Source organism: Mus caroli, chromosome 1 (genome assembly GCF_900094665.2).
Source record: "Mus caroli chromosome 1, CAROLI_EIJ_v1.1, whole genome shotgun sequence".
In the NCBI taxonomy this organism is placed as follows: domain Eukaryota; kingdom Metazoa; phylum Chordata; class Mammalia; order Rodentia; family Muridae; genus Mus; species Mus caroli.
The window spans coordinates 89,598,248-89,612,485 of NC_034570.1; the positions used below are offsets into that span (position 1 = coordinate 89,598,248).

The 14,238-nt window shown below is 36.8% G+C and overlaps 1 protein-coding gene across 1 annotated transcript in view; it reads right to left on the reverse strand.

The window, feature by feature from the left end:
- Window positions 1-14,238, reverse strand: part of Slco6a1 (solute carrier organic anion transporter family member 6A1) — a 71,349-nt gene that overhangs the window by 45,204 nt on the left and 11,907 nt on the right. The window contains exons 5-6 of the mRNA XM_021161990.1: window positions 7,327-7,442; window positions 2,599-2,708 (exon numbers count right to left, since the gene is read on the reverse strand). Of these exons, the coding sequence (XP_021017649.1) occupies window positions 2,599-2,708; window positions 7,327-7,442 (226 nt within the window). The remainder of the gene's footprint in view (window positions 1-2,598; window positions 2,709-7,326; window positions 7,443-14,238) is intronic.

Here is a 14,238-nt window from a genome sequence, read left to right on the forward strand (position 1 = left end):
GAAGAAGAAGAAGAAGAAGAAGAAGAAGAAGAAGAAGAAGAAGAAGAAGAAGAAGAAGAAGAAGAAGAAGAAGAAGAAGAAGAAGAAGAAGAAGAAAGAAACAAAATACTCACGGAAGCAAATACAGAGACAAAGTGTGGAGCAGAGACTGAAGAAAAGATTATCCAGAGACTGACCCCACCTGGGGATCCATCTCATATACAGTCACCAAATGCAGAAACTGTTGTGGATGCCAAGAAGTACATGCTAACAGGAATGTAAAATAGCTGTCTCCTGAGAGACTTTGCAGAGCCTGACATATACAGAGGCAGATGTTCACAGGAAATCATTGAACTGATCACAGGGTCCCCAATGATGGAGTTAAGAGAAAAGACTGAAGGAGTTGAAGGAGTTTACAACCCCATAGGAAGATCAACAATATCAACCAACCAGAGCTCCCAGGGTCTAAATCACCAACCAAGGAGTACACATGGAGGGACCCACGGCTCCAGCCACATATGTAGCCGAGGATGGCCTTGTGGGGCATTAATGGGAGGAGAGGTCCTTGGTTCCATGAAAGATTGATGAAGGGGAATGGGAGGGCAGAGAGGCAGGNGTGGGTGGGTGGGTGGGGGCACACCCTCATGGAAGCAGGAGGAGGGGGATGGAATAGGGGGCTTCAGGAGAGGAAATTTGTTAAGCTACAATGAGATGCCTCTTATCCCTGTTAAAATGATGCTACAGTCTACATATAAAATTCTCCCCACATGCCCACTTAGTTGCTAAACTAATGGTGCTCTTAGAGGGAATTTGGATCTTTTGTGGGGAGGAACGGTTACCAGGGAGGATGCCCCCACAAGGACAACTTTGAGTTTTATAATCTGGCACTACTTTCTCTCTCCTTTCTGTTTATGTAACAAGTCATGATACTATGAAGGCATTTCACTTACATGTTTCCCCTCTCATATACCTGCCTATAGCTCATGCCTTCTCTGTCATGATAGAATGCATTGTCCAGCCCCACCCCCCAAAAATCTAAAGTCTTACAGACATATAATCACTTACTTCAAAGGATTCATGATTTAATAAAGAGAATTTGAAGAATAGTTGCAGGTAAAAATAAATCTTTTAAAATAATATATCCACTTATTTTTGAAAGAATTCAACAAATTCACATGTACTTCCACTAAGTCTACTCATTCCAAATATAAAAACATGAACTCCAGTAGTTAGACAGGTCCTCCAGTGGAGTGATAGGGACACCAATCCACCTTCAAACAAACAACACAAATAACAAACCATCTAGGGAAAGATACTGAGAGTTCTCTAAAGCAGAAAAAAATCACTAGTAAATATTTTTAAAGTAATGGGATCTTTTCCCTAGTGAAGGTTATTTCTCTTGCTCTCAAGATTTCTTAATTGCCTGTAGCTCTTTCTCTACAGGAGAGAAGCAGGATTGGGGATACATGGAAAGGGAAGGAGGGAAGAAATGGAAAGAGGGAAGAGCCACATCATACTTTAATTTTGAAATAATATTTTAAAAGAAATGGGATATTTTGAGTAGGACAATAAGCAACAAACAAACAAACAAACAAACAAACAAATATCTCCAGGAAAGTGAAAATAATCGGAAATTGGGAAGATAGAGATGCAATTCTAAAGTGAGTTAGAAATCAATTGGGAGTTGAAGGGGTCTGCAACCCTATAGGTGGAACAATAATATGAACTAACCAGTACCCCCCAAAGCTCGTGTCTCTAGTTGCATATGTGGCAGAAGATGGACTAGTCAGCAATCATTGGGAGGAGAGGCCTTTGGTCTTGCAAAGATTATATGCCCCAGTACAGGGGAATGCCAGTGCCAGGAAGTGGGAGTGGGTGGGTTGGGGAGAAGGGCAGGGGGAGTGTATAGAGAACTTTCAGGATAGCATTTGAAATGTAAATGTAGAAAATATCTAATGTAAAATTATTTAAAAAAGAAAAATTCAATTGATATTTTGAAGACTTTTGGAAGATCTATTCAGGGTGTAAAATTCAGTAGACATGAGTAAACACTCTATATGATAATTACAACCATGCAATCTTTGTGCCAAAAAGAAATTTTTAAGTAGAATAAAGAACATTCAAAGTAAGACCACAGTATTGGAAGGGGCTTTCTCTGAATCCTGGAGTCTGTTACTTCAGGAGGCGTGTTTCTCACCTACAGAAACAAAGGATTTTGTATTCAATATTGTGATTTGTGGGTTTGAGTGTGAGAGGATATGTTGACCCAGGTTCTTCCAATTCATATCATTTTGTTAATTGTCATATTTATTTCTTCAGAGAGAATAAACACAAAATTACATAAAATCAATTAAAAAAAAAAAACAAGTCAAACTTAAGGCTGTGGCATTATCTGTTACTAGCACTAGGCAGGTCTTTAGGTATACCAAATAAGGGGTTCTTTCTTTCCATTGTGACAAAACTAATCTAATAGGAGACCCCAAAACTTTCACCCAAATTTAGGAAACATTTTTGTTATTTGCTTAGCACTATATGAAGATTAAACAGGTCAACCTAACTGATTTGTAAAATATTTTAAATAAAATGTATAACATTTTAAATAAAAATATATTACTATACCCAAAGAGCATGAAGCAAATCCTGTAAATTATATCCATATTTCATATTCTTAAGCTTCTTGTAAAAGGAGAGAGGGTCCTTTACTTTCTGTAGCTTTAGCTTGTGTGCACCTAGAGGTTATCAATAAAATAGTTTTATGATTATGTTTAAGTTGGTAAGAAAATATAAATCATGTATTTGTACACATTGTAGTAATCCAAGTTGTTCGTGGAAATACAAGAGAGTTATTTTTAAACAAACCCAAACCAATGTATGTTTTAGAATGCAAATTCTTCTACAGCAATGCTTTGCAAAAGACACTGCTGTAGAAGTTGATTATGTAATTTCTCAAGTCTGCATTGCCCAATTCTGAAGTCAACCACTATGGATTTCTTCTACTACTACTAGGTTTCTTAATTTTCAGTGGTGCTGAGTTAATTAGTTCTAATGTAATGTAGAACTCAACAGCCAAACTCAATAAATAACATGGCACAGCCTTAAAATGCACCCCCCCCACACACACACAAATACTGTCTTATATCACAAAGTATTTTGTGGTAATGAAAGGCACTACCAAATGAGAACTTACTTTTTTGTAATAGTACATAGTAATAATGTAATAGCACTAATAGTAGTAGTAAATGTAGCTATAACATTTTCATGTCCATATTTATCATTACTCTTTTCCTTCCTTAACACGCCTTTATTCAGTGACCTCTCCCAGCCCCTTTATCTTTTGTTCCCACATAGCTCCTGTTCTCCCTTTAGGTCCCATCAGTGTATGCCATCTCAGCATTTTTCCTGCAAGTGTTATGCGTTTTCCTTACATCTAAGTAAAGTGTCACTCAGGTACACAATTTGCTTATTGAGTCATTTGTTGTTGGGTTTCTATGATGTTTTTATATTATGGATGTTGTTGTTCGTTCAGGAACAATAATGAAGGTTTCACTTGATGGTCACATAAGTGTCATTGGGACCTCCCTTAATGATAGATATTCTAGATGGTGGAAAATGGAATCTCAAAACAGTTTCAACTGGCATTTCTCTGTTTGCTGAAGGTGTTACAGTTATGTGTAAACATTTTAGGTTAGTATAAAGAGTGATCAACTTGTAACTTTATTTTCACACACATATGTGACCAAGTTCTGTTCTTTCTTATTCCTTTTCCCTTTTGCTCTTCCATACACCACCACCCCTTCCATTTGATTTCTATTTCCTGCAACTCTCATGTTTTGCTTATGTATTTTCTGTATTTCATAATTGCATGTGCAGCTTCCTTAAGCTCTTTTTAGACACTCACATGATCATCTTGTCAAACTACAACCCTCCCTCTATCCTACACATGAACACACAAATACACACATGAATGCATGTACATGCACATGCACACATATGTGTACAGATATACATACTTTTAAATTGGCATTCTACATATGGATGAAAAACACATTTGGCATTTGATTTTTTTAGAGTCTTGATGATTTGACTTAACAAAATTTCCATTTTCATCAGTTTTATTAAAATGTTTATGGTTTAATTTTTATTTTTAGCTGAATAAAATTCCACTTTAAATAGGTCTAGGGATTCCTGTTGCATCAGGCAAAGAAACAAACCATGATACAGTGGGAATGCAAATAATTCAAATTGGCTTTGTCAACCTGGATTAACCTCGGAAAGTCTGATGCCTAGCAATTTATTGTCAGCATATTTAAACACAATATAATTTGAAAAAAGTTTCCTGGTATAACACAATCCATTATGCACAAGGAGGCTCTAATTGAATCCAAACCACATCAGGGTACCTGTCATTTCTCCCAAGATGATGGGTTCTGGAGATATACTACCTGTATTAATTAATTCAAGGGTCTAAGGAACAGTCTGTCCTGTTCTCATTTGTACAGACAGCATGGAGTTCAATTTGATTATTAACCACTTCTAGTCCTGGAGGTGGGAGCTTAGAGAATCTCTTGGCAATATGGATAATGTGAAAATCATTTAGACTTTTAGGTATCTCAGATCCTCATTATGGAAGCTTTGGGGAGGCCCTGGCTATAAAGATAATGTAAGAGTCACTTAGAGTATTAATCACCTCCAGTCCTTGTTTTTGAAGCTTAGTAGGTTTGTAGAGATGGTTCAGTAGTTAAGACCATTGAGTGCTCTTCCAGAGGTCCTGAGTTCAACTCCCAGCAACCACATAGTGGCTCACAACCATCTGTAATGGGGATCCAATGCCCTTTTCTGGTGTCTTTAGACAGCGTTGGTGTACTCACATACACGTAGGAGCTTAATATAGCCTGGCTCAACAGGTAATACTGATCACCAGGCTATTAATAACCTCCAATTCCCAACTTTGTGGATGGAAAAACTTCTCCCATTTCTTTGAGAAGTCAGTCCTACATGCTTAACATTCCTGATTTGCCCAGAGACCTGTGTGTACAAGGACCTTCATGCTCCCAACACATAGGTACCATACTTTAATCCCATTAAACTATTTGTAAACATCTAGATTTGATCTATTTTCTAGCTACTGTGAATAGTGATGCAGCAAGTAAAGGTACACAGGTATTTCTGTGATATAATCCATCCAATATATGTAGACATAACATTTTGGGGCACTCTGAAAAAGTTGTCCTTGTGTGATTCAAACACTGATTTCTCTGTCCTCATAATTGGTTCAATATGCACACATTATTGTTATGGTTCTTCAAAAATATCCTGTCTCAAGTTTGTGTAAACAATTCTTACCATTTAGTCTCTCTATTTATTCTTTATCAAACTGATCACTCAATGGTTGGACAGAAGAAAAAATAGGATAGGACTTCCAGCAGCCAGAGGAAGGAGCGAGAGAGAGAGAGAGAGAGAGAGAGAGAGAGAGAGAGAGAGAGAGAGAGAGAGAAAAAGAAAAAGTTGATGGAAATTAGCTGGAGAATGGAAGGCTCTAAGTGCAAGTATTAGATTAGCATAGAGAGTAAAGATATTGAGGTAAACCTTGGAAATGAATCTTGGTCTCTCTGTCTCATTATTGGGGACTACTTAGGATAAACAATTTACTTTATAGGCATACATATGGAAGAGTGGTACAACAAGGTCACATGGTAATTTCATTTTACATTTTTAAAAGATTTTTAATTATGGTCTCTCTGTGTGTATGAGTATGTACTCATAAGCATTGCCTGTGGAGCCTATAGGTGCAAGCAGTTATGAGCAAACTCATGTTCTGTGCAAGAGTGGTATTCATTTTTAACTGATAAGACATCTCTCCAGCCCCTTATTTTCATATTTTTTGAGAAACCTCTAAAGTTTATATATAGCTGTATAAGTTTATGTTGTCACCAGCAGAGAATAAGGGTTTGTATTTCCCCAATCATCACTTGCACAATTCTCCTGATTACAGCTATTCTCACCAAGTTGAAATGGAACTTCAATGGTTTAAATGTTTAACGCAAAGGTTTAATTTGCATTTTCTTAATGGGAAAGGATGTTGATCAATTTTCAAATATTTACTGTCCATTTGTATGTTTTTACAACTGTTTATTTGAGTTTTAACATAGGTCCTGTTAATCGTGAGCTTTCCTTTCTCAGAACTGTTCCAGCTGTGTAGCAGAGGCTTGGGTACATTGTACATTTTCATCATTCATTTCCGTTTGTACTTCTTCAGTAACTGAATGTTCAGACATCTCCCTGACCACTTTAGCTCTTTGCCTGCTTGCTCTTGCACTCAATAGCAAGTCCATTTCTTCACACTAATTTGAAAGTCCTACTTGAGGGTTCTAATTCCAACTAAAGACAAGCTGACACATCCAACCTTGTGGACTGAAAAACTGCAGAGTTCTTGGACTATATTCAAGATGTCCATTTTTTGATTAGCTGACCACTTTGTACATCATTCTAATTAATCCCTGTATTAGTCAGGGTTCTCTAGAGTCACAGAACTTATGGATAGTCTCTATATAGTAAAAGAATTTATTGATGACTTACAGTCGGCAGTCCAATTCCCAACAATGGTTCAGTCGCAGCTGTGAATGGAAGTCCAAGGATCTAGCAGTTACTCAGTCTCACACAGCAAGCAGTCGAAGGAGCAAGAGCTAGACTCCCTTCTTCCAATGTCCTTATATTGTCTCCAGCAGAAGGTTCCACCACACCTTTAATCCCAGATGAAAGGTGTAGCCCAGATTAAATCTCCTTAAACTCGGAGATNTAATCTTCTGGAATCCATAGCCACTATGNCTCAAGATCTCCATACCAAGATCCAGATAAGGATCTCCAAGCCTCCAGATAAGGGTCACTGGTGAGCCTTCCAATTCTGGATTGTAGTTCATTCCAAATATAGTCAAGTTGACAACCAAGAATAGCCACTACAATCCCCTCTGTAAAAATTTCATTCTATAAGTTCTGTTACTCTAGACAATTCTGACTCACACACTCAAAAACCAGATTTGTGTATACTTTCTTTAAAAAAAACAATATCACACTTTAAATAAAAGGATATATTAACAGAAAATTATGAGTAACACAAATATATGCTAATGAAGCTGTAGTACATAAATATTAGGATGTGATATTGCTTGATTTGGTAAAAACAAAACAAAGCAAAACAAAAAAAACGGATACTTGAACATATATTTCTTTTTACAGAGCAATACAAGTAGGTGAAGCCTATTCATAAAGAGGTGTAGTTTATCTGTGCTATGAAAATTGAAGTTGAGGATATAAATTATTAAAACAAATTGATTATATTTTGATACTCACCAGGTAAACGATGTGGAAAACATAAAAATGGGAAAAATGTGAACCATGCAAGCAGAGTGGCAAACAGAAAACCAACAAACCAATTGTACTGCCACAGAAGAAAGTTGCCATTTACCCTTGAATAGAGAAAAGGAGGAAATTTCAGTCAGGCACACTTATAAAACAAGTCATAATTAGTTGTGAGAATGGGATAATTTTCTGAAATTTGCATTCATTTGTAATTTGTCACTCTTAATTTGGAGGCTTTGCTGATAAGAGCTGGTTGTTAGCTCTCAGTGACATGACTCATGGACCAGGTGTCCCTGCTTGTTCTTGTTTCAAGTTTTCTTCAATTTAATTTCTGCCCATGGAAAACCCAAGTCTTGCTTCTTTCTCAGGCTTCTTCAAGTCTTTGCACTTGGGCCTCTATAGCAAGAAGCATTGTATTTTAAGTTGCACAGTTTTTCTAATTCATGGAATCTTGATATCACATGCCATCACAAGGTCCCTTGTGCTAAGCATACTTTGTATTTTTTGTGATCTTTCCAGTTTTCCTATGGGGCCCATTTGCAGTCTTCTTAAGGTTTCCTTTGCTTCTCTCAAAGCTTAGTAGCTGGTAAGGTAGGAATATAATAGTGATTTTTCAACTAGACGTATGAATACAAGTTCTTTGATCATTATCAGAATGTCAAACTCATCAAGAATAATAATTGTGTTTACTTTAAATAATTCCCATTTCTAGTTTAACATTTTCTTATGTGCATTTATTTTATGTTATGTATATGAATGTTTTGTCTGAATGCCTGTAGTGTACTACATGCAGAGTCCATAAGAAGTTGTTGGAGACCCTGAAACTACAATCAAATGGTTGTGAGCCATCACATGAATGCTAGAAACCCAATCAATACAGGTTCTTTGAAAGACCTGTATTCATTACAAGTATTCATTACTGCTAATCCATCCCTTTAGCTCTAAGAAAAGTAATTTTCTAAAGCTAGACCTTGATAATGTGATAAGTCTATCAAAGTTGATAATCCTAATAATTTGTGTGGGCGTGTAGACAATAAAATATACAATACAATTTAAAATATTAAATTGGAATTTTAACACAATTAAAAAAATATGTCATGGGACACACTAAAATATAAAAGAAGAAAAAAACTGTAACTATGAGGATATTTTATTTATTATGAGATTCTTTCTTACCAATAACTGCTAAAAAGATATATAAAATACAATCAAAGACAAAAACACAAAAAGTATCAATTGTTTTTAAAAGTTTCAGAGTGAAGCCTCCACCCCTCATTGTAGTAAAACCCCAAAGAAAGTGGTATCAAAAGACTCATGTACACTTAAATATCATCAATGTCAAAAGCGATAGCTTCTGCCAACACTGTGTAAACACGTACAATCTGAAAGTGTTTCCTCTGAAACTGAGAACCTAAAATGAGTGTCTACTCTCTGCATACTTCCTTCCACCAGAGCTCTTAGTCCTAACCTAAGCAGCTGGTTGAGGAAAACAAGTAGGAGAAAGGCATACATAGGAAAGGGGGAAAAATCCAAATATATTTAAAGGTGATAAGATCTACACGAAAAACACCCAGCAGGCTCAATCTGAAAACTCTTGAGACATTATGACAAGTATTTTTGGCCAAGTAGCAGAATAGAAAATTGGCATATAAAGATTATACTAGCTCCCCAACACATATACAGCAGAAGACTACCAGGTCTGGACTCAGACAGAGAATATGCACCTAACCGCAAGACATTTGGGGCCCCAGGGAGTGGGGAGGTTGGTTGGGTGGGGATGGGGATGGAAATGGGGGCATCCTCTTGGAGACAGGGGGAGGAGGTGTGGGATGGAGAACAGTCAGAGGGTGGACTGGGAAGGGGATAAAGTCTTGACTGTAAAAAAAGGTTAAATACTAATAAAAAAAAGATTAGTAAGTTTCCTAGAACCAATTCAAAGCACAGTGAGAAAGCAATCAGGAAAACAACCACATTCAGTTATTCATTTGCACTAAAGTGTAAAGAGCCTAGGGAAAATATAATGAAGGTGAAGGACACTATGATGAAGTACACAAAACATTAGAAAGTAGAAAATCACCAAGGATTGGAAAAAAATAATAAAATAAACTAGTAAAAGCTGAGTTGACTTCTGTGTACATGAGTTAAGAGAATTAATATTGTGAAAATAGGTGTATCACTGAAAGTGTTCTATCGATACAATGCAATACTAATCACATTTTAATGGATTTTTATTTTTTGGTTGGTTTTGTATTTCAGAGGAAATATTCTCAAACTCAGGTGGAGACACAAAGACCTTAAACAGCTAGAGTGTCTGAAGAAAGGAAATGCTTGAGAAACTGCCACACTGTATTTCAAAATGTACTGCAGATTCCTCCTCGTGCCCCAAATTTCAGTGCACTTATCTAGTGCTGAATTTATAGATAGATACTGTTTAAGTTTGCCATTTGTCATCTACTGTAGTATTTTCTCTATTTCTGGAGACTGGAAGTTTTTCGGCTATAGTACTCTGATCTGGCATCTGTGCTGTCTAATACGCTGTAGCATGTATGTTACCTTTATGGCTTTTAGAGTCTTCATTGAGAAGTAAGGTGTACTTCAAATAGGTCTCCTTTATATGTTACTTGGACATTTTCCCTTGCATCTTTTAATATTCATTCTTTGTTCTACATGTTGAATGTTTTGATTATTATGTGGCAAGGAAACACTCTGGGCCAATCTATTTGGTGTTCTATATACTTGTACATTAATAGGCAATACTTCTTTTGTTTAGAAATTTTTCTTCTATGATTTATTTTGAAAATATTTTATGGGATTTTTAGTTGTGATTCTTCTCCTTCTATTCCTATTATTCTTAGACTTGACCCTTTCATAGTGTGCCAGATTCCCTTGACGTTTTGTATCTGGATATTTTAGACTTATTTTTTTCTTTGACTAATATATCTGTTTCTTCTATCATATTGTTGATGCCTGTGATCCTCTCTTCCATTTCTTGTATCCTTTTAGTGAAGCCTGCCTCAGTATTTTCTGTTTGGATTCCTACATTTTTCATTTCCAGATTCCCTTATCGAGCAACACACACTGATAGTGGGAGATGTCAACCCTTTACTCTCACCAATAAACAGGACATCCAGACAGAAACTAAACAGAGAAATAATGGAATGGAGAGTTGTTATTACTAATAAGGAGTTAACAGATATTTATACAATATTTTAGCAAAACACAAAAGGATATACCTTCTTCTCAGTACCTCACAGAACTTTCTTCAAAATTGACCACATACTCAGTCACAAAGCAAGTCTCAAAAGATTCACAAAAAAATTGAAATAACGTTTCATATTTTATCAGACCACCATGGATTAAAGCTAGACTTCAACAGCAACAGAAATGACAGAAAGCATACATACCCATCAAAACTGGACAACTCAGCTGGGCAGTGGTGGCGCACACCTTTAATCCCTGCACTTGGGAGGCAGAGGCAGGTGGATTTCTGAGTTTGAGGCCAGCCTGGTCTACAGAGTGAGTTCCAGGACAGCCAGAGCAACACAGAGAAAGCCTGTCTCAACTCTCTACTAAATGACTACTGGATCGAGAAAGAAATAAAGAAATTAAAGACTTCAATAATTCAGTGAAAATGAGTCCAAAGCATACCCACTCTTATGGGACATAGTGAAAACACTGCTAAGAGGAAAGTACATAACACTAAGGCCTTCATAAACAAATTAGTGAGCACTCATATTTGTGACTCAAAAACATATCTGAAAGTTCTAGAAAAGAAATGTGCAAACACATAGAAAAAAATTAGATGGTGTGAAATAGTCAAACTCAGGGCTGAAATCAATAAATTAGAGACAGAGAACAATGCAAAGAATCAATGAGAGAGCTAGCTCTTTGAGAAAATCCACAAGATAGACAAATATTTAGTCAAACTAACAGAGTCAAAGAGAATGTCCAAATTAACACAATCAGAAATGAAAAGGGGGGGGAGGATACTAGAGAGATGGCTCAGCGGTTTAGAGCACTGACTGATCTTCCAGAGTCCTGAGTTCAAATTCCAGCAACCACATGGTGGCTCACAACCATCTCTAATGAGATCGAATGCCCTCTTCTGGTGTGTCTGAACACAGCTACAGTGGGTGTACTTAATACTAAATTAGTAAATAAATCTAAAAAAATGTTTATTAAAAAATAAGAAATGAAAAGGGGGACATTATAGTCAATAGGAAAATCATTAGTTCTTACTTCAAAAACCTGTATTCCACAAAATTGGAAAATCTAAATGAAATGGATAATTTTCATGATAGGCACCACACACCAAAATTTAAATACCCCTATAATGCTAAGGAAGTAGACCACAAGCTGGACTATAGAGCAATACTGATAAATATTGCATGGTACTGGTACAGAAACAGACAGGTTTATCAATAGATTTGAATCGAAGACCAAGAAATAGACCCACATACCTCTGGAGACCTGATTTTTGACAAAGAAAATAAAACTATATAAGGAAGAAAACTTTAACAAATGGTATTGGTTTAACTCGATGTCTACATGTGGAAGAATACAAATAGATCCTTACTTATCAACCTGTACAAAACTCAATTACAAATGAATCAAAGACCTCAACCTAAAACTGGATGCATTAAATCTGATAGAGGTGAAAGAAGGGAATAACCTTAAATGAATTGTCACAAGAGACAAATTCCAGAAGAGAACACCAACAACTCAGGCACTATGATCAATAATAAATAAGATCTCATAAAGCAGAATTGTTTTTGTAAGACAAAGGACATCTTCAAACAAACAAAATGGTAGTTTACGTAATGGGAAAAGGTTCTTTTTCCAACTCCACATCTGATAGAGGGCTGACATCCAAAATATATAAATAACTGAAGAAATTAAACATCAACAAACCAAATAACCAAATTAAAAAGGGGGGGTAATAAATCTAAATGGGGAATTCTCAGAGAAATTTCTAATGGCTGAAAAGCAGTTAAAGAAATGTTCAAAATCCTTATTGATAAGGGAAATGCAAATCTAAGCAACTGTGAGATTTCATCTTATACCTGCCAGAAGAGCTAAGATCAAAACCTCAAGGGACAGCTCGTGCTGGTGAGGATGGTTTAACATGGGTGACACTACTCCAATGATGTTGGGAACTTTTACAAACATTTTGGAAACCAATTTTGTAGTTTCTCAGAAAATTGGGACTCTACCTACCTCAATATCCATCTATACCATTCCTGGGCATATACCCAAAAGTCATTCCACTCTCATTAACTATGGACACCTGATCAACTATGGACATTTGCTCAACTACATTCATAGCAGTTTTACTTATAATAGCCAGAAACTGGAAACAACTTAGATGTCACTTAAGTGAAGAATGGATAAATAAAATGTGATTCATTTACACAATGGAATACTACTCACCTGTTGTAGTCACTACAATGATGAAAATTAGTAGGCACATGGATGGAATGAGAAGGTATCATCCGGAATGAGTAACCCAGGCCCAGAAAGATACACACAGTATATACTTATTTTTAAGTAAGGATATTAGTCATAAAGTACAGGATATCCATGCCACAAACAACATATCCATAGAAGTTAAGTAACAAGGAGGGCCCAAGGGAGGATGCTTGAATCACACTGAGAAGGGGAAATTGATTAGACATGGGGAGAGGTAAAGAAAGGTGACTGGGTGAGGGAGTGATTGGAATGGGAACAGTAGGGATGAGGTGGTAGGAGGACAAAGGGAGAGAGAACTGAGAGAGAGAAATGAAATCAAAACAGGGCATCTCTGGGTCAAACTACAAACCTAGGAATCAGAATTTCCCAGAAATCTATGAGGATGATAGGGCTCCATAAAGACCGAACTCCCAAACAAAGAACATGCAAGGGATTGACCTAGGACCTATGCACATACATAACAGTTGTGCAGCTGAGTCTTCATGTGGGTCTCTTAAAGCAAGAGCAGGGGCTATCTCTGACTACATTGCCTGCTTTTGGATCCCTTTCTCCTATCTGGGCTGCCTCTTCTAGCCTCAGTAGAAGATGATGCATCTAGTCTTACTACAGCTTGGTATGCCAAGGGTGGTTGACATCCATGGGTGGTCTTATACTAAAGAGAAAGTGAAGAGGAGTGTATGGATGGAGGAGAGGGGAAAGGGAGGGAATGGGAGAAGTGGAGTGAGGGCAAACTCTTGTGATTGGGATATAAAGTAAATAACTTAATAAAAGGAAATAAATATACAAAATGTATGGTATTGGCATTAAAAAGACACATTCATAAATGGAATCAGACTGACGACTCATGTTGTACAAACATTGAACTTTTGACTAAAAAACTAAAACTATGTACTGGAGAAAATACAGTATTTCCAAAAAATTGTGGTGGTAAAACTAGATAGCTGCATGTACAAGAATGCAAATGGATCCGTATCTGTCACCCTGTATGAAACTGTACTCCAAGTGGATGAAGAGTCTTAACATCAGACCAGATATACTGAATCTAACAGATATCTTATGCCATCAAGTCCCAGCAATAGATTAAATATCACCAAGTCATTTACTAAAGGCATGCCACGAATCTACCATATATTACAAGCCTTTGCCAAGCTGTTCTCTGCAACCTGACAGTCAGGCCCAGCTGTTAAACATGACATGCAACTTGTGTCATCAAACACAGAAAAGGTGAGTTAGTGGCTAACTAAAGACTCAAGAAGAATGAAGACCAAAATGTGGACAATATGCCCCTTCTTAGAATTGGGAACAAAACACCCATGGAAGGAGTTACAGAGACAAAGTTTTGAGCTGTGATGAAAGGATGGACCATCTAGAGACTGCCATATCCAGGGATCCATCCCATAATCAGCTTCAAAACGCTGACACCATTGCATACAC